General features: G+C 48.1%; 1 protein-coding gene across 2 annotated transcripts in view; it reads right to left on the reverse strand.

The window, feature by feature from the left end:
• The window catches only part of FAM3B (family with sequence similarity 3 member B), a 59,904-nt gene extending 44,473 nt beyond the window's left edge, over positions 1-15,431 (reverse strand). The window contains exons 1-3 of one of the 2 annotated variants that reach the window (XM_025379757.1): positions 15,281-15,431; positions 11,744-11,750; positions 9,304-9,447 (exon numbers count right to left, since the gene is read on the reverse strand). In XM_025379757.1, coding sequence (XP_025235542.1) covers positions 9,304-9,447; positions 11,744-11,750; positions 15,281-15,292 — 163 coding nt within the window. In that variant the 5' untranslated portion in view covers positions 15,293-15,431. The remainder of the gene's footprint in view (positions 1-9,303; positions 9,448-11,743; positions 11,751-15,280) is intronic. The other variant, XM_025379759.1, reaches the window with a different exon arrangement.
• Between the last annotated feature and the right edge of the window lie 5,384 nt (positions 15,432-20,815).

The following is a 20,815-nucleotide window of genomic DNA, read 5'->3' on the forward strand; positions in this document are numbered from 1 at the left end:
CAAGTAGCTGGGACTACAGATGCCCACCACCATGCCTGGTTAATTTTTGTATTTTTAGTAGAGACAGAGTTTCACCATGTTGGCCAGGCTGGTCTTGAACAACTGACCTCAAGTGATCCACCCACCTTGGCCTCCCAAAGTGCTGGGATTACAGGCGTGAGCCACGACACTTGGCCAAAGAAGATCTTTTCAGATGATGATATGCGCTATGTACAAAGTAGGCATTAATCTAATCGCTCAATATAGATAAGAAACTCCCTGCAAATAAAGTAGGAAAAGAGAACAGCCCAATAGAAAAGCCAGCGAAGTGGGAATTTGTGATTTACAGAATGGGGCGACGGGGACAAAGGCTTCATAAACGTGCCGCGTGGTCACAGCCTGCCCGGAGCAGCCCTTGGCTCTGGCTGCCATGGGAAGAGCTCAGCACCCTCTTGCATGGGCCCTCCGGCATCGGCACTCTGCATCCGGTGTGCACCCACTGAGGTTCTAGTGAGCTCGGGTTTTTCTCCTAAGCTGTTTCTCATTCCTCCTCCTGTCTGTCAGAAAGAAATAGCAGCCTCAGGCTCAACTTGGTGTTCATAAACTCATTAGTAACCTAAGAGCTGCCTGTTGGTGCAGTGAGGTCCCCGGAGCACCTCTCAGGATGGGCCAACTCAGGAAGCTGGTCCCTGAAGCCTGCAGGTGAATATGGGGAGGAGGGAGCCCCATGAACCACATGTTAGAAGAAGGCCTCTAGCTTGGCTCAGTCAAATTAAGGGCATCATAGGCATAATGTCTCCAGCTTCCCTATGGCCAAATAGTTCCACTCCTAGGTAGATATATCCCAAAGGAAATTTCACCCAAGTCTATCCCTGCAGCAGAACAGCAAGGAGGTGAGGAGCTGGAGGCCAGTCCGGGCCTGACCTCAAGTGCACAGAGTGGGAAATGGGCCTAGGCGGGATGGTGTGAAGCATGGCCCTCCGAGAGACCTCCGTGAAGATGCGCCCTCAAGGCTTGGTCCTGAAGGACAAAGGAGAACTAGAATGGGGTCTACAAAATGACACTGAAGGACATGCCCGCCAAACACAGTGGCCCATTCTGCAGTCAGATATTCAAACAAAAAGGCATCCCTAAACACCTCAGGGGTGTGGGGAACTGGAGACGGAAGTGGGAATAAAAGGGAATCAGTATATAAAACCAAGGAGGCCCTGCACAGAGTGATAAAAACTTTAACTCGATCCTTGGTTCAGTGGTTAAGAGGAAAATGAGGGGTGGGGGTAGGGGGGTGGGGTAGAGACAGAGAGATGGGGAGGAAGGGAGGAGGGCGATCCAGGCAACTGGGCTTCACAGGATGAGAAGGAGCCAGGTAAGAGCCAGGGTTCTGTGCCTTGCTGGGTGAGCACAGTCTTTCACACCGCAGATGAACCCAGTGTGAGCCTCAATCTTTCCAGTAATAAAAGGACTAAAGAAACACCGAGAGAGGCCCTAGCATGAGCAGCTGGTGCTCAAACAGATTTCCAGCAACCACAGGGATCACATGAGGAGCAGAAGAGGCCGTGTCTAGAAAGGAAATTCAGCGAGACACACTGATGAGCTCAGATTCAGCGTATGTAGAAATGACGGGGAGGCAATCTCCATGGCATGAACACAAGGAGAGTGCAGACCTGCAAGGTTAAGGAGGATGGGATCCAAGACCAGAACCAAAGGCCCTCTGCAGCTGCACTTAGGAAAGGATAGGTAAGCAGGTGGACAAAGCAGGGTGCACACGGATAAAGGAAAGCCTGAAAGCCACCAGGGGCGAGACGCTACAGCTGCGGCGTGGCAGTAAGGCCTCGAGACTCAGGGGTCTCACTCCCCATAATCTTGGCCATGAAGCTGGTGAAGTGCTCGGTGCCTCAGTTTCCTCAGGAGGCAAGCACTGATGTTCAGGGCTACAGTGATTGTCCAGTGACACAATAAAGGTGCTCAGAGCAACAAGTGGATACCAGGAGCTCTCTCCTGGTCCTTGCTGTTGAAAAGAAAGTCTGCAAGTTCTTATTTTTCAGGTGGCGGTACCTTGGCATCAAATGAGCTCCTACATGGGCCCGAGGACTCTCGATCCTTCATCTCTGGGGAATGATGGAGGCCAAGGGCATCATGGGAATGACAACAAATGTCTCCAGCTTGCCAGAAAGCTGGATTCTAGAACCCAAAGGTCAATGAGCTCAACATCAATGCCAGTCCTAGAACAGGTGGCTGGGGGCTCCAATATGAATGAAAGTGAGCAGAGACCAGCAGTGCCACTCCAAGAACCAGTTGCACGGACTGAATCTCACTGTTCCTGTCCTTAAAACAGGGTCACTGTATTGCAAAGCCCCTTCCTTAACTAATGAAACCACTCAGTCAACGTATACTTATTGAGGGACTGCTTTGTTTTTGGTAGGCAGTTCGGGGATGGAGCTGTTTAAAATCTCTCCAGCCAGCTGCAGTGAGCCAGGATCCTGTCAGTGCACTCCAGCCTGGGCAACAGAGCAAGACCCAGTCTGTATCAGTTCATTCTCATGCTGCTATGAAGAAATACCCAAGACTGGGTAATTTATAAAGGAATGAAGTTTAATTGACTAGCAGTTGTCCAGGGCTGGGGAGGCCTCAGGAAACTTACAATCATGGCGGAAGAGGAAGGAAACATGTCCCTCTTCACATGGTGGCAGCAAGGAGAAGAATGAGAATTGAGCAAAGGGGGAGCGCCTTACGAAACCATCAAATCTTGTGAGAACTCACTCACTATCATGAGAACAGCAGCATGGGGGTAACTGCCCCCATGATTCAATTACTTCCCACTGGGTCCCTCCCATGAAACGTGCAGATTATGAGAACTACAATTCAAAATGAGATTTGGGTGGGAACACAGTCAAACCATATCACTGTCTCAATAAAAAATGTAAATAAATAAAAAATAAAATCTCACCAGCCTTAGGCTACACAGATCAGGAAACTGAGGGCAGGAAGGAGTTGGTTACTGGGTCTTCTGGGCCCTGGGTATGAAGAAAACATGATGCAGGGGCTGGAGTTTGGCCAGCCTGAGCGGGCAAGCTGGAAGAGGAGGAGGAGGAGGGACAGGAGAAGGAGGACGATGGAGGCGGGGAGGGGATGGAGGATGAGGTAGAAGAGAAGATGAGGAGGAGCAGGGAGAGAAGGAAAGAAGGTGGGGATATGAGGGAGGAGGAGAGAAATAACAAGAGGAAGAGAAGGGAGGAAGGGAGAGGAGGAGGAGAAAGAGGGGCAAGAGGAGGAAAAGGGGAAGAAGGGGGAAGAGGGGGAGGAGGATAGAGGGAGGAGGATGGGGAGGAGGAGGATGGGGAGGAGGAGAAGGGAAAGGAGGATGAGGAAGAGGACAAAGAAGAGGAGGAGGAGGGAGATGAGGGGAGATCTAAGAAGAGGAGGAGAGAAGGGGAGGCGGGGAAGGAGTAGCAGCAGCAACAGCCCGTGGGGGCCTGGGCAGGAACAGCACAAAGATGCCACCCTGAGGATAATATGGGGAAAAGGTGGTGGGAAAGCTGGGGCTGCCAGCATCTGAGTCCCCCCCAGTTCTAGCAGCTCTGGGTTTGGTGATGTGGTAGTCTGGAAAGCAGTTCCAGAACACTGGTGCTGACAGACTGAATGACCAAGGGTTGAGGGTGAGAGGAAGTACAGAAAGTGGCGTGTAGTAGGTCAGTCCTCTCAGGGTCTGAATCGTTTGCCCTCGAGCCATCTCGCTGTGCACTAGTGCCGTGCTGCAGCCGTTAGAGGGTCTTGATTCCAGACATTTCTTTTCAGACACTGTGTCTACCTAATCTCCAGAGGTGAAATTTATAAAAGGTAGTTTGGGACAAAGATTATATGCTTTCTTGCTTTTAGATTTATAAAGCACTGTAAATACATATATTTTATTATTCTTTGAGATACAAGAAGTTACAGTTCAGAATTTCCTAACACAGAAGACTCCTTGGTTATGTCCTAATAGGATCCAAATCAGAAAACTTGGATTTGCCCACAGATGTGTATGGCATGCTTCGTGCTGCATATGTCTAAGAAACTCCTGTGTATCACTGTGTTGATGACCACATAGCATACTATAATTAAAAGATCGATTTTGAGAAAAAAGACTCAAATGTGGTATTGAGAAGCACCTCAGGGTCACTTTCCTTGGAACTCTGGGCATAGGATGAGGGGTGGGCAAGGGGTGACTTCGAGCTCCCAAGTTTCCTGGGCAGCTGGATCTGCTCTTCAAAATCCTAATTACTAAAAATTCTGGCTCCCAATCTGTGCCCTGCAGCTTTGTCCTCTAGCTAGCTGTGGAAGCTGGTGGGCTCAGCGCTGTCTTCTTAGAACAAGGAGGAAAACATGGTTCATTCACTTCTGCAGTGATGCCCATTCAGACATGGAAAGGCCGTGTTAGCCATCCTTCCGTGTTCTCATTCTCTGCCAAGTGTGTCTTGTTTCTGCCTCGCTGGGCAGTCCCCTCGAACAGCAATGCTTGAATTAATGTGCTAACTGACACTCGAGAGGTGACAGGGTGTCAAAGCTCAGCAGCAGCCTTCCCATCAGCCTGAGAGATGACCCTCCCCTGCTCCCCCCACACCACTTACACAGCAAGCCTGGGGCAGGCTGGGCCGTCTTTATTCCTTTGTATCTGCTCACATTCACCTAAACGGGTGGCCATTACATCTACAAATGGGTCCAGTGGTGCGAACCCCTGCAATGCCTGCTTAGCACTCCTGTACAAAATCACCATCCACAGGCACCTCTCTGCCTTGGTCAGCAGAGCACCTTTTTTTCAATCTAAAGTAGCATTGCACTGAGACGCTTCTAGCCTTCTTCCACATGCACTTGTAGTGACAACATGTCTGAGAGAGAGACAGGAGTAGCTGGAACTGGGGTGAGGCCAGTGAGGTGCTGGCTTCAGGTGTGAAGCTTAAGGGGGTACCCAAAAGCTCAAGAATCAAAATAAGTAACAGTTGAATGCAATAATTGTTAAAAAAAAACAACATGACGCGGTGGCTCACACCTGTAATCCCAGCACTTTGGGAGGCCGAGACGGCCGGATCACGAGGTCAGGACATCGAGACCATCCTGGCTAACACGGTGAAACCTCGTCTCTACTAAAAAATACAAAAAACTAGCCGGGCGAGGTGGCGGGCGCCTATAGTCCCAGCTACTCGGGAGGCTGAGCCAGGAGAATGGCGTGAACCCGGAAGGCGGAGCTTGCAGTGAGCTGAGATCCGGCCACTGCACTCCAGCCTGGGTGACAGAGCGAGACTCCGTCTCAAAAAAAAAAAACAAAAAACAAAAAACAAACAACATGAATGCAAAATAACCCACGATGAACAGATATCAAAATGTTAAAGGAAGACAGGATTAAATGAATTTAAATTAAGTATAGGTGCTGGGCCCTACACTTGTGTGACTCGAGAATGCCTCTCTGGCTTGCCCAGACCTAGCCTGGCTGGAAAGAGCTCCTGACCAGAACAGCAAGGTCTGTGCTTTGCAAACACGCAGGAAAGGCAGTTCCCTTGATGCTTCTGGTTTATAGACCAAGCCCCGGCCCAACCTAACCATAAGGCTGAACACCCAATCTTTAAAGGCAAGAAATGAATGCACCATCCTTCATTGCCCTACGGTCTTTAACATGCTGATGGCCACACATGGAAGTCACTCAGATCCCAGGAGCCCTCCTCCCAGGGTCTTCTCCTTCCCACTTAGCTTGTAGGTCCTATCAGCCCAGCCCAAAGCACCTCTCTGCCTTGGTAGTTAGCCCAGTGCAGAGCCACCAGGCCTTGCTCTAGTTAAGGAACACCAATGTCTTCCACCAGACCATAGGCTCAAGGAACACAGGGTCCTCATCTGTGTTGGAGGAACTCCATGAGTCCTTTCAAGGATGGATAATCATCCATGTGCTCCTGGATTCCTAGTTTCCATCCATTTCTAGCAACTGTGTTGAGTTCTTCGTTTTCTAGCTTCTCAGTGGCTTCTCTCAGTACCCAGTACCAATCTCAAGTCTGAATGTGTCTGTTCCTGTGCTTCAGATTCGGATGCAGCATGTTGGTCGCTAGGTAAATGCATGGGCGCACCTGTGGACATCTAAGATGAACATCCTGCAGGACAGTGCCCTGCATGAGCAAAGTATAACTGAGAAATCCCAGAACCTGCACTGATACCAGGACCTGAGCCTTAATCCTTGAAGTTGCTCTGAAGCTGGGGAAAACACCATCTTTCCTAACAATTCAGCAACATCAACCTAGAAGGAGCTTGAGGGAGCAGCCCTAAGAGGCTGTACATGCAGCATGTGGACAGGAAGGCACCTGTGTTTTGGGTGAGGCTGTTCCTTGAAAGCATCGCACCAGCCATGCCGGTGCTGCCAACACCAAATAAGCCTTGCTGCAAAGCAGCATTCCCCACCTGGATCTCTCAGCAGGGTTAGCCCCAAAACGCTGAGCCCAGCAGGCCCCAAGCAGTCCCATATCCCTCCAAAGTGGAGCTTTCAAGTCACAGGAGCCAGGACATGAACATCACGGCCACTTGCCACCCCTCTCCCACCACCTTTGGGAGCTCAGCCCTCCTTCAGTCATAAGAAGAAGGTGGGGACGTCCCTGGCCCACCCCGTTAATGAGCCCTTCTAAAAAGACTGGTTTCAGAGGCACCACTGTCTGGACAAACTTTAAATTGTGTGTAAAAATGCACGTGTATGTTTACTGCAGCACAATTCACAATTGCAAACATATGGAACCAATCTAAGTGCTTATCAACTGAAGAGTAGATGTGATATATATACGCCATGGAATACCACTCAGCTATAAAAAAGAACAAGATAATGTCTTTTGCAGCAACTTGGATGGAACTGGAGGCCATTATTCTAAGTGAAGTAATTCAGGAGTGGAAAGCTAGATATTGCATGTTCTTACTTGTAAGTGGGAGCCAAGCCACAGGCATGCAAAGGCATAAGAATGATATCAGGGACACTAGAGACTCAGGAGTTGGGGTAAGAGGGGGGTGAGGGATAACAAACTACATATTGGGTATGACGTATACCACTCAGTAATGGGTACACTAAAATCATAGCCTTCACGTATACAATTCATCCATGTAACCAAAAACCACTGGTACCCCTAAAGCTATTAAAATAAAAATGCATGAATGAATGATACGTAAAAAATTACTCAAAGAGAAAGTAATCCCTTTGAGGGCGTCTTCCATGTCCTCGACACACATATCCTTCACCCATAGCCTAGATGTAATAAGGAAGTGTGATGACAGGCAAGTTCAAGGCAAAAATCTTTGGAAAAATAAAAACACCCAGTCATAGTCAATTCCTATGAAGTTATTTTTTCTCCCTTTTTTTTTGGTCATAAAAGGTAATTAATCTGAAAAGAAATGGTTTTTACAGAAGTATTTTACCATTACCCAGTTTTTTGTATTTGTGCAAATTGATTTTTATACTTTATTTTTGTATTAAAAATATACCAGCATATCTATTTGCAGTGAAATTTTGAAAAGGGAGCAGTCTACTATCAGAGTGTTCCACAGTTTTCCAACATAATTTTTAATAAATCCTTTGAAATTTCACCCCTTCCCAACAGCTAACATTATGATTTGGCTTTTAAGTTCTTCTCTAGTAGACTCTGAGGTTCTTAGAAGTAAAGGATGAACCTTAAAACACGTGCACTCAGACCATGGCCCAGAGAGGGAGGCTGTTACTAAGTATACCTGCTGAATTAATAAATAAATGGACTTTGACAGTAGGCATTTCCTTTGGCAATAATTCAGTCTTTCCCAGAATGTGTATTGTAAAATAAGATTGAAACCAGGGCAAAGAACATAGTAATCAGCGCTACTTGTAGGTACTCTTTCTATGTATAAAGCACAAGGACCTCATTTTCCTTGTTCCTTCCCTGTTCCTGTGACTTTACACCTGGGCCACTGGATGAATGCCTTTGGTCCTGGCCAGAATCTGGCCCTTGTGTAACCACAGCCTGCCCATCTGTGGCTGATTGTGGCCTTGCAGGAATGAGGGCCTGGGGTACAAGAGCTTCTACTGTTTCAAGAGATGCTATAAACATGGAGTTTTATGGGAAATCTCTTGATTTTAAAATATTTGTCCATATTTCATTTGTTTTGCTTTTAGACAAATTTTGTCTCAGGTCTGTCTCTGGGCCCCCAATTTGCAATTTATGTGCTATGGACTGAATAGGTCCCCCCAAAATTCATATGTTGGAACCTAACCCCCAGTGTGCTGGCGTTAGGAGGTGGGGCCTTTGGCAGGTGAAGCCTTCAGGAATGGGAGTAGTGCCCTTATGAAAGGGGCCTCAGAGACCTCGTTTGGCAAAAAGAGCCGTCTTAGAAGCAGAATGCAGGTACCCCCCCAGACAAGAGGAAATCTGCAGGTACCTTGATCTTGAACTTCCCAGCCTCCAACACTGTGAGAAATAAATGTGTTGTTTATAAAGTCCCCAGTCTATGGTATTCTCTTACAGTAACCTGCGTGGACTAAGCCACGATGCTTCCAACCAAACTGGCACACAGCCCTCAGAACCAAGCACAGTCTACTCCCTTGCTTCACTGAGATGGCTTCTCAATTTTCACCTCCTTCTCAGAGGCTTTCCCCGCCCATCCTCCAAATGTGATTGAACAAATGCTCAAATCACATTTGTTCATGTGTTAAGCTGTCACCTCCCCTCACTAGGGTCTCAGTGCCAAAGGGACAGGGACCTCATGTGCTTGTCCTCTGTCTCTCCTTAGCTCCTGGACATGCCCAGCACACAGCAGGCTCTCAGAAAAACCCACCTGGATTGCGGGGAAGGACAGAAAGCAGCCACCCTACAGAGAGCTGGGCCTTTCCTAGGCTGATGGTTGAGGGCCTCTGTTCACCGACATACAATGTCTGACCTTTCTTTCACATCTACTCAATTATTCGCTTTTGCTTCCCAAGACATTACAGAAGACTTTCCAACAGCTATTCAGTCTGATAGAAACCTTAAAATGATTCTGGAGCGCAGAACCTGGACCCTCCTGTGCTTCCCATGGGAGGAAGCCAAGATCTGGGCTGAAAGAACACAGTTCAAGGTCAGGCTGCAGGTTTGTGCTGGTAACCAGAAGCCACACTGTTCTAGTCTCACATGGGGTCAGCAGCGGCACATGCCTTAGAATGGTGTAGGACCTAAATGAGTAACTGCAAAATACTTCTCTCCTCCTCCTTCCTGATATAAAGCCATCAGGGCCCCCCAAGCCCCAAGCTGGGGCAGAAACCACCACTCCTCCCTCTGCACACAAGCCATGAAGGCAGCCGTCCACCCCAAGCACGGCACTCACCTTTGAGGACAGGCCTCTCCCCGATGCTGTGGATGCTATAGGCAGCACTGGACAGGGGTGCATCTGGAATGAGCTCTGCGAGTAGGTATCCCGAATACCAGGCACACAAGGAGGCAAGGACCAGGAACACCACCTTGAGCGGGCCTGCAGAGAGGATACCAAGCAGCTGCTGTGAAGGACTTGGTGGTGGCCCCGGCCCTTGGCTCTCCCCATCCCTCTGTGGCTTTTCATCCTGGCCCAGTGTCAGGGGACTGAGCTATAGGCAAGGTGGGAGGCGGTGTCAGGGCCTTCGTAGTAGACAGTATCAGAGAATACAAACAAGACAGGAATGCTTTCAAGGGCAAGTTGTATTTGCTGTTGGTTTGGGTCTTAAGTGCTTCCTTGAATGTTAATGTCAAAACAGCTAATCAAGCACCTTGTGAACCAGCATGCCCAACGTGAACCTGAAAAAACAAAAGTGGCTCATTCCCCCTGTGAGATACAACTGGATTTGAGCACGCTCCTGCAATTACACTGAAACTTCAGGGGTAAAGCTCTGTCCCTTTGGTTTATTTCCATATCACCAGCACTGGGAATAGTAGCTGACGCCAGCAAGCATGCAACAGATTCCTGCTGGATCAAGGCCTGGTCACGTAACACTGGGGAAAAGTCCCCAAACCTGTTCTATCATCGCGGATGTGCCTGCTGGGCCAGTCAAGGTTCCCAATGACAGAAAGTCCCTGGAGATATATTTCTGGTTGATTGGCAACAATATCTTCTCTTGTTTGATGTGAGCAGCACAATTTCCAAGGAAAAGACATTGATCTCCTCCTGGGTCACCAGAGGCCTGGGGGGCAGCTCTCTGTCTTTTCATAGGCAACCCATGGCCTAGGCTTTTAGAATTTGCTCCCTAAATACAGCATAGATCAGAACTCATTCAGCAGTTCGCTTACCCAGATTGCTACCATGCAGGGATGACCACAGGCCCTGAGTAGGATGGGTCATGGTGTATGTGCCTAATGCATTTAAGTATGTGCTAATAGGTACAGTCCTAAGAATTAAGAGAAGGAAAGAAGAAGGGAGAGAGACAGGGAGGAAAGAAGAAAGTAAGTGAAGGGGAAATGAGGAAAGGAGGAAAAAGGAAAGGAAGATAAGGGAATGTCGAGTCTGAAGGATCCAACAATGGGCCCCACCCCTCCACCCACCCAGGGTGCAGCTCTGGACCTCAGCTGGACTTCCAGCACCTAGGGATCGTCCTTCCCTTCTCAGGAACCCAGCTGTCCCCAGCTCATGCACTGGCTGTACTGCACCAAGGCAGCGTGTGCTTGTGCTTGGAGGCCCAGCGCTTTGGCAGAGGGAGCCATGGGGATGGAAGGAGATGTTTCTGGTTAGCCTGGGGGTTTTGCTTTGTTTTGCTTTTTCGAGTGCATAGTTCAACACCATTTTTAAATTCTGAATTTCCAAACTGCTAAGATTGTTAGACTAGTAAGCATAGGTGGTTTCCTCTGGGGAGAGGCCCAAGGCAGTGTGATCAGTGCAGTTTCTAGGACTGGAGGGGCATCTCAAAGTAGTTAAACCAGACACAGAAAACAAAATGAGACAGGTGTGAGCTTGCAGGTCCCTCTCCTGCAGCAGCACCAACGGCTGTGCTCAGCCACCTGTGGGCGCTACACTCCCGGGCTCACTCCTCTGCAACAGTGGTCTCTGCCTAGAGGGTGCTCTTCCCTATGCAGCCCAGCCACAGCGCCCACACAGATGCCACAGAAGCCTCCCTCCAGGGCCACGCAGCATGCCTGGGACACTGTGTGGGTCACTGATGTTCCAGAAAATTCTGTTGGATGAACACAGAGTGCAGAGTGGGCTATGACAACAGCTGTGACAAAGGCAAGGACCGCCCCCTGTATCCTGTGCATGTGGGTCACAGCTGGACTATTTCATCCAAGTGTTGTATTTGAAGAAGGAAACTGGCTAACCAGACAATGTTCAGAGGCTCTTCTAGACAACACGCCACACCTGAGATCCTGAGCAACAAGCTGCTGTTTAGCTTGGAGCAGGTTGAAAAGGAACATTATCTACCTTTTGAATGTGTAACAAGACGCTACACGAAGGAAGAGGTAACTATGGCCTCAGCTGAACAAAAACAAATAGGTGGACATGACAGGGAAGAAAATGGAGAATAAATAAGCCAAGTGTCCTCACAAGAAGAAGGGTAGGTAGCTAGCCCATGGCGGGTCCTGGTGTGGCAGGGAGCTCTCTTCTGGGACACTTTTCAGGACTCCCAGGAAGACTAGAGAGTATCTGTGCTTTGGGTGAGGGGCGCATCCAATGGCCTCTAGGCTGGGGACAGTCTAGATTACAACATGCACCTGGCTGGGAGAAGCCATGACCTAGAGTCCGGAGGCAGATCCAGCCGCCGGCACTGGGGTCGGCCCATCATCAGAAGATGGGTGGTAAGCTGGACCAGCAGCCTGTGCTCAGGTCTAGCACAAAGTCACAGCAGTATCCTAGCCACGAGAGAGAGGGCAGGACATAGTAGCCAGGACGTGACAGACAAAATCCAGGCAGGCAGCATCATTTCCTCAGGCTGCTGTAACAAACTAACACAAACTGGGAGGCTTCAACAATAGACATTTAGGCTGGGCTCAATAGCTCATGCCTGTAATCCCAGCACTTTGGGAGGCCAAGGTGGGGGGATGGCTTGATCTCAGGAGTTTGAGACCATCCTGGGCAACATAATGAGACCCCATGTCTACAGAAAAATTTTAAAAGAATAGTCAGGTGTGGCGATGCAGACCTGTAGTCCCAATTACTCAGGAGGCTGAGGCAGGATTGCCTGAGCCCAGAACTTTGAGGTTGCAGGGAGCTACAACTGCAATGTTGCACTCCAGCCTGGGTGACAGCAAGACATCATCTTTTACAAAAAAAAAATTGAAATTGAAATTTATTTTCTCAAGATTCTGGAGGCTGGAAGTCCAAGATCAAGGTTCCTCTGAGCCTCTCTCCTTGGATTGTGGCTGGTGTCTTCTCCCTGTGTCCTCACAGGCCTCTGTGTGTGTCTTCATCTCCTCCTTAAAGGTCACCAATCAGACTGGATCAGGGCTCACCCTGATGACCTCACTACACCTGAAATACCTCTTTAACAACCCTATCTCCAGATCCAGTCGCATTCTGAGATACTGGGCAGGGATTAGGATGACAACATGTAAAGGGGGTTGGGGAGTTGTGCGGGGAGGCACAATTCAGCCCCAACATAGCACCGGGTGAGCTGTGGCACAGCCTCTCTGTGGGTTGAACACCAGCAATCAGAGCTCAGTCCTGGGAGTGAAAGCAGGATGGGCAGGAGCCAAGGCAGCCTGTCAAGACAGAGGCTCAGACACCGGGCAGCAGGGAAGAATCAGCCCCTAAGCTGGGACACACTTGGGAAGAAGAAAGCTTGGGAGCCCAGGGCCTCCACTAAGACAACTCCCGGAGCCCCGGTGGGCCTGCCCCAAGGGGAGGAGACCCAGCAGCTTCAGAGGCGGGGCAGGAAGTACAGAGTCCAGGAACACTTCTGTGATTTTGTAACCAGGATCCTGCCTTTCCCCGTAAGGTAATAAAGTCATCATCGGCTCATGGAAATGTCTTCCACTGTGCTTGCTGAGCAGCAGACAGGATGAGTGTTAGAGCAAAGGCTGTTCTTAGCACAGGAGGAAAGCCAGTGAACTTTCTCCTAAGAGACTCACCTCTAGTGTGTCTGCCTCTGTGTGAATGTGTGTGGGTCCACGTGCACGTGTCCCAGCCAATCCCCACTCTGAGATCCACAGGGGTCTCAGGAGCGCCCTGGCTGCTTCACTTAAGAGCCAGAAACTGGGGGCAGTGGCTCACACCTGTTACCTCAGCATTTTGGAAAGCCAAGGAGCCCAGGAGTTCAACTTGAGGCCAGGAGTTCAAGACCAGCCTAGGCAACACAGCAAGACCCCATCTCTACAAAAAGTTTAAAAAAATTAGCTGGGCATGGTGGCATGTGTCTGTACTCTCAGCTACTCAGGAGGCTGAGGCAGGAGGATTACTTGAACCTACGAGTTCAAGGCTGCAGTGAGCTATAATCACTCCATTGCACTTCAGTCTGGGCTACAGAGCAAGACCCTGTCTGTAAACAATAAACATCTAAAAAGTGCCAGAAAGAAAGTAATCCTGAAACCAAATGGATATGACACCGGGTTACAGCTAGGAGGATTTTAGGGCTCTCTCCCTCCCTCCAATCCAAGGGCCACCTAAAAAGGGCAATCTCAGGCCCTAGGATCCACTTCTATTGATGGGATTTCCTTCAACCTGAATGAGGACAGGGAAGCTGCTGTCACTGCTGCCTTGCCAACATGTATTCAGATCACCTCACCATGAAGGCCACACCCACACCTTTTGTACTTGAGAGGCCAGGATTGCTGAGGGTGGATGGTCCGTATTTTGGGACTCACTGTCTTTGGGATCCTAGGCTTTGCTGGCCTCAGTGTCCACTGTCATCACTGTCCTGGGCACTGGGCAGGAGGGCTTTTTGGCAGAAGTGCTAGGAAGGGCCACTCTGAAACACCACAGCAGGTGTGCAGCATAACCCGCCTTGACTGTCCATACGCCAATGCCCATTTCAAGGCATTAAGATACCCACTACCAGGCCCTGCAGGTGAAGTCATGGTGGCGGCTCAACTTGCTCCTTCCATTCAGTCTGAATGTCCCTCCTGGGAACGTCTGCCTGGAGCAAACCCAGCACTGGACAGAAGCGTCCAGGACAACGCCCACTCCAAGAATGTCTCCTGATCTTTAGTTCATAAAATCAAAAGTGAGGGAAAGCAATGTAATCATATTCAGTATTGTCCATAAGTCACCAGGAAATAATAATTATACAATACAGAAATAATGGAAAACACTCTTCCAGAATAGCTATAATGAAAGTTGGTGCCCTAAGGAAGGAGATACATACCTCTCCTACAATCCACACAAGTTATCAAAAACAGTGTCATTCATAGTTTTTAAGGAAAATATGAATATTTTACACAAAGCAAAAATCTGAAAATGCGGCTTTCCTACATTTGGGAATGGTGCAGAAAAGACAGCATTTAGAACTTGCTGGAGTGTGATCACCACCAGAATGCTGGTGCTGGCAGGAATGGCGATGGTTTAGTCCAACACCCTCACCACAGAGGACCTGAGATCCCAGACCAGGAAGTGATCTACCGAAGAGGCCCAGAGAACTTCCCACTTCTGAACCTTCCATTTCACACAGCCAGGCTGCGTCGCTCCAGGAGGAATCCACATTCTTCAGATTATAGGAGGAGACCCGCAAAACCAATTAGAAAGGGCATGTGTGACAGAGGCCAGGGCAGTGGACACCAGGACCCGAGATGGCCTGTGACAGGAAAGTGACAGAGGACTGAGGCACAGCTAAGACAGACTGCAAGAAACGGCGATGACTGGTGAAAATAATGGGTTTCTTCTTTCCTTTTTCCTATTTTTCCAAATTGTCTAGTGTCAAGTCGTTTGAAAAATGGGGGAAAAAAACAGCCTTATCAACTGGCAGAGGCCAGCCCCTACCTGGCGTGCGAGGTCAGGGGCGCGGGCAGGCATGTACCCTCTCCAGGAAGGAGAAGCGTGGGGAGCCCGGGAGGGGTGCGGGGCTGTGCCTGGGCTCCCCTCCAACCTACTTTCCAAGTAAAATGTTACAATGTTACATTCCAGGTTCCTCTCCTACCCCATGCACCCCGGCTGGGGCGGCAGGAATAGGTCCGGCGAGCGCGAGACACAAGGTCGGGGAACCCTGCTAGAAACCACCACTGTTCGCCCCCTCTGGAATCGCTTCCCAAGTGCCTGATCCCAGGTCTAAGACTAGCCTCGGCGCCAAGCGCCAGCTCTCACCCTTTTGCTCAGTTTGGAGGGTTCCAGGCAGGGCCAGGAAGCGACCCTCCCCCCGGTGTCCTCCTTCCCGCCCCTACCGCTGCCCCGAAGCGGGGGCGCACTCACCGCTGACCAACGGGCGCATCTTCCAGGTGCCGCTCCACTCCTGGCCCTGGCGGCAGCTCCCAGGCGACAGCAGCCACTGGAGCCCCGGGTCAGGAAGGCAAGGGGCGGGCAGCGGTCGTGTCGGGCAGGGGCGGGCCAGCTGGGTGCGCGGCCAGTCAGGCAAATGGCAGGTGCAGGTGCGGACCCGGCAGGCGCGCGGGGCGAGCGTGGGAGGGGCAGGTGCGCGGGGCAGGTGCGCGGGGCTGTGCCCGAGAGCTCTGAGGTCGCCAGCGGAGGGGGGCTGCTTTCCCCGCCGGGCTGACCCCGGGCCAGGGCTGATCTGACCTGAGAAGCCCAGCAGGGTTGGCTCTGAAGGGAGGAAACGGCGCCACTTGATGCTTCCGCCCCCTAGGCTCCCATTTAATGTCTCCCAAGAGGAAAGGAAAGCATGACCCAAACGACAAAGCAGAGGCCCAGCCAAGTTCGCAGTCCATGTCCATCGTCTGAGGCCACCGGTCTTCTTCCCTTCCTCCAGAACAGTCGCAGCCTAGCCCAGCCCAGCCCAGCAGGCGCCCCACCTCTTTTCTCTTTTACTGCCAGGATGATGAATTCATTCTGGGAAAGTGAAGCAAGGGCCATGCCCAGCCCCTCTGGCCATAGCACAGGTCTGCAAGTCCTCCTTTATATGATATGATGACCAAGGAGCTTCAGGAGTGGGGGTCAGGCAAGTGTGTGAAGACATCAGGATCCCCGAACAGGAATAGCTCCTCTCTTCCCATCTATGGGTACACCTTCAATCCAAACACTCATCAGGTTTTTATAGCACTTCTGGCCCATGACAGTCACAGTGGCCTCAGGCTACCAAGGGCAAGTTAAAACTCTGAGCCCAGTTGGTCACTTTTACAGAAGAGAGCTCCATGGAAGCAGGGTCTGCGAAAGACCCAGTCCCCACCCCAGGGTCCGGCTGGTTCTTGGTATTCTACTCTGCTCCTGCCTCTCCTCTCTCAAGAAGCCCAAGGTGCCCTGCCTTCCCAGGGACATCATCCACCCTGTGGGTCACCCTGGCGGGCTTGGCCCTGAGTCTCCCTCCACCATTGTCTTTGCTTCTGGGAAGTTCTAGGGACACATGTCCCATGGACAACGTGGCTTTATTCCTCCAGTTCATCCCCACCTGCAAACCAGAGGGACCAGAAGACAGGGGTCTCCATAGTGAGGAATCCTTCCTAATGACTCAAGAATCATGCCAGCGTTGGGCCTGAGCATGGCCCATTCGAATCTGGATGCCACTCGGATGTGCTTTGCAAGAATACTAAGAAGCCACTCTCCAGCTAGTTCGAACAATTCCCTTAAACATATGAACTGATCACCAATCTTACCTTCATCGTTAGCTCACTTGATTTCAGAGGTAAGGCTTTTATCTCTAGGTTTGTTTTCAATTTTTTAAAAATGTGGTTTAAAAATGTCATCTTGTAAAACTAAAATTCCGTACCCATTGCACAACTCACCATTTACCCCTGCCCCAGTCCCTGGAAACCACCATTCCACTTTTTCTATGAATTTGAGTACTCTAGATACTTCATATAAGCAGAATCATACAGTATTTGTCTTTTACATTCATCCCTCCATGGACACTTGGGTTTCTTCTAACTCTTAACTACTGTGAATAATACTGCTATGAACACGGGTGTGCAAATATCTCTTCTGGATCCTGCTTTCAATTCTTTTGGATACATACTCAGAAGTGGAATTGCTGGATCATATGGCAATTCTATTTTTAATTTTTTCAGGAACCACCATACTGTTTTCCATAGCTGCACAATTTTACAATCCCACTCACAGTGCACAGGGGATCAAATTTCTCTATATCTTCACCAACGCATGTTGTTTTCTCATTTTTTTTCCCTTAATAATAGCCTTCCTAATGGGTATGAAGTGATATCTCATTGTGGTTTTGGTTTGCATTGCCCTAATGGCTAGCAGTGTTGAGTGTCTTTTCACACTTTTGTTGGCTATTTGTACATCATCTTTGGAGAAATGTCCACTTAAGTCCTTTGCCCAGTGGACCGTTGTGCATCACATTTCCTTAAATTACTTAAATTGCATATTTCCTTTTAAAATAAAACATCATCAATAACAAGGAGTACTGTTTTAAAAAATATTTTCATTGTACATTTTTCCCTCTAGATTGTCATTTGATGTTGACATTGCCTTTGAAATACAGATCAAATAAAATCAAATTAACAAATATTTGTTATATATAACACCAAGGCACCTGCCATGTGTCTTAGTCTCCTTAGTCAAGACTTAGTCTGTTTGCTGTAACGAACACCATACACTGGGGACTTTACAGCAGACATTTATTTCTCACAGTTCTGGAGGCTGGAAAGTCTAAGGTCAAGGTACTGGCTGATTCAGCTCCTGGTGAGTGTCTTTCCCTGGCTTGCAGACTTCTCACTGTCTTCTCACTGTGTCCTCACATGGCGAAGAAACAGAGAGGAAGTGAGGGCTTTGGTGTTTCTTCTTAGAAGGGCACTAATCCTATTATGAGGGCCCACACTCATGACCTCATCTGAGCCTAATTACCTCCCAAAGGCCCTATCTCCAACCACCCCAAAGCGATCTAATTGGAAGATTAGGGCTTCAACTTATGAATGTTTTCATTTTTGTTTTGGTGGGGGTGGATGCAATTCAGCTATGGCAGTTAGATCCTAGAGAAAAAAATGCATATCCTCTGTCCATAGTATCTACATGTGATTATAGCAGCAAACCATATACAACCCAACATTCCATCTACAGGAAAATGGAGGAACAAATTTTTGTCTATTCATGTGGAGTACAACTTAGCAAACAAACAAAAAACCATGCCCCACTGACAAGGGCAACAACATGATGACTCTCAAATGTGACATGCATACATACTGTATGACGAGGTTGAAGAATGGATCAAATTCATCTGTGGTGACAGAAGTCAGAACAGTGGTTTCCCCCGAGTGCAGGGGCAGAGTGGTGTTGAGTAAGGTGGAGCAAGGGAAACTTTCTGGAGCAACAGAAAGTTGTCTTTGTCTTGGTGAATATTCAAGAATCCTATATTAAAAAGTTATAGAGCTATATACATCAAGGATTTGTGTATTTTACTGCATATAAATTACACTTCAATAAAACATGTTATCTAAAAAAGAAAAAACAAATGGTTCAAGATGACAGAGCCAATCAGGGGAGTGGACCTTTGCACGTCATTGTCACTTGAAGGTACATTCTCAGCTCTGTCTGGTCAACATGGTCAAGTGCCATTTCAGGCCTAGAGTGGCCTCGGGAAGCCTGCTTTCAGCTCTGATTTGCTGAGCATACTTCAGGCTGTCCCCATCTCCTTCAGAAGGACTAGGATGAACAATCTGTGGTCCCAACAGTGTGGGGTCTGCACTTCCCCACTACATTCTGTCCTGCCTTTCCTTAAAGGCCTCCTCTAAGCCTTGCTTCTTCTCTGCCCCACTCCCATTGGCCATCACAGGCCTCTGATCATTCCAAACTCTCCAGCCACACCTCAGCTCCTGAGAGGCTGGCACAATGTGCCTCTGTGGCTTGGGAACATCGAGTCATCACAATGTAGATGCAGCACAGTTAGATGCAGACATCATACACACACATGCACACTCTCACACACACAGTGAGACCCAGAATGGCTTTTTCTGCTTCATAACTTATATGTTCAGGTCTTCATTTGCCTCTCCTCAGACTCACATACCGAATTGCACGTGCCTTTCTTTTTAAATGTTAAGATATTGGGCTTAATGTTTTATTTCTTTTGTATCCTCTCATAGGGTTTTGCATTCAGTGATCATTCAATTTATACTACAGCCCAGCAGGTCTCAAGGTGCAGCTCAGGGACTCCTGGGATCCATGAGACCCTGGAGAGAGTTTGAAAGGTCAAAACTTAATACGAAGACCCCAGCTGCGCTTTTTGTTCTCATCTTTTCAGAATTCTACAGTGGAGCTTTCAGTTGTGCACGGGGAAGGTCTGTGTGACTCAGTGAACCAGCACTTTCCAAATGATGGATGTATAATAATCATTATACAAAAGTATATACATATATACAATCATTAGAGCGGGAAAGATTGATTCAAGTGCCAGATAGAGCAATTAATTTTAACATAACAGTGTAAACTACCATGCATCAAGTTTTGGTGCAGTATCAAATAATAATATCTACAATGACATGGTTTGGCTGTGTCCCCACCCAAATCTCACCTTGTAGCTCCCATAATTCCCACATGTTGCGGGAGGGACTCGGTGAAAGATGATTGAATCGTGGGGGCGGGTCTTCCCTGTGCTGTTCTCATGCTAGTGAATGGGTCTCAAGAGATCTGACGGTTTTAAAAATAGGAGTTTCTCTGCACAAGCCCTCTCTTTGCCTGCTGCCACCTACATAAGATGTGACTTGCTCCTCCTTGTCTTCCACCATGATTGTGAGGCCTCCCCAGCCATGTGAAACTGCAAATCCAATAAACCTCTTTCTTTTGTAAATTGCCCAGTCTCAGGTTGTCTTTATCAGCAGTGTGAAAATGGACTAATACACACAATTATCTGAAAAGAGTATTAAGATACTCCTCACTGTTTCAACTATGTATCTGTGTGAAACTAGGTTTTTCTCCACACCTACAACGAAAACAACATATTGCAACAGACTGAATGCAAAAGGAGCCCTGGGAATCCAGCTGTCTTCTCTTAAGGACATTAAAGAGATTTGCAAAAATGTAAAACAATGTCATTCTTCTCACTAGATATTTTGTTTTGGAAAATAAAACTGTTCTTCATAAAACTATTAACGTTAACAGGCAATGGTTGTATTGTTTTTATTTCTAAGTGAATTAATAAATTAAAAATTTGTCACTTTTTTTTTTTAATACAGGGTCTCACTCTGTCATCCAGGCTGGAGTAAGGTGACATGATCATAGTTCACTGCAGCTTCAATCTCCCAGGCTCAATGCGATCCTCCCACCTCAGCCTCCTGAGTAGCTGGAATCACAGGTGTGTGCCACCACACCCAACTACTTTTTTTTTTGTGCGCGTGTGTGTGTATATATATATATTTATTATATATATTATATATAATAATTATATATATAATATATATATAATATATATATATATTTGTAGAGACAGGGTTTTGTCATGTTGCTCCTCACTTTTAACTTTGAATGCAGTAAATATCAATAGCAGAACCTTCATAAACAAAAGCTCTTTGGGCTCCTCTGTCACTTTTAAGTGTATAAAGGGGTCCTGAGAAAAAAATGTTTGAGAACCACTGCTTTAGACTGCCTGGCTGAAACACTGAGCAGATCCATTAGAAACTAAAGGGACAAATAACCTAGGTTTAGAGTCAGACTTGGGTGTCAATCAAGGTTCCTCACCAAACTAGCAGATTTGGAACAACTTATTTAATACTTTTTAAACTCAGATTTTTAAAAAAATATGTGAAATGGGGAAAACAATATCCTTTTAGGACTGTTGAGATTAAATGGGATAACACATGAAACATGCCAGCAGGCACTTATGCAGCCACCA

The sequence above is a fragment of the Theropithecus gelada genome, chromosome 3 (genome assembly GCF_003255815.1).
Source record: "Theropithecus gelada isolate Dixy chromosome 3, Tgel_1.0, whole genome shotgun sequence".
In the NCBI taxonomy this organism is placed as follows: domain Eukaryota; kingdom Metazoa; phylum Chordata; class Mammalia; order Primates; family Cercopithecidae; genus Theropithecus; species Theropithecus gelada.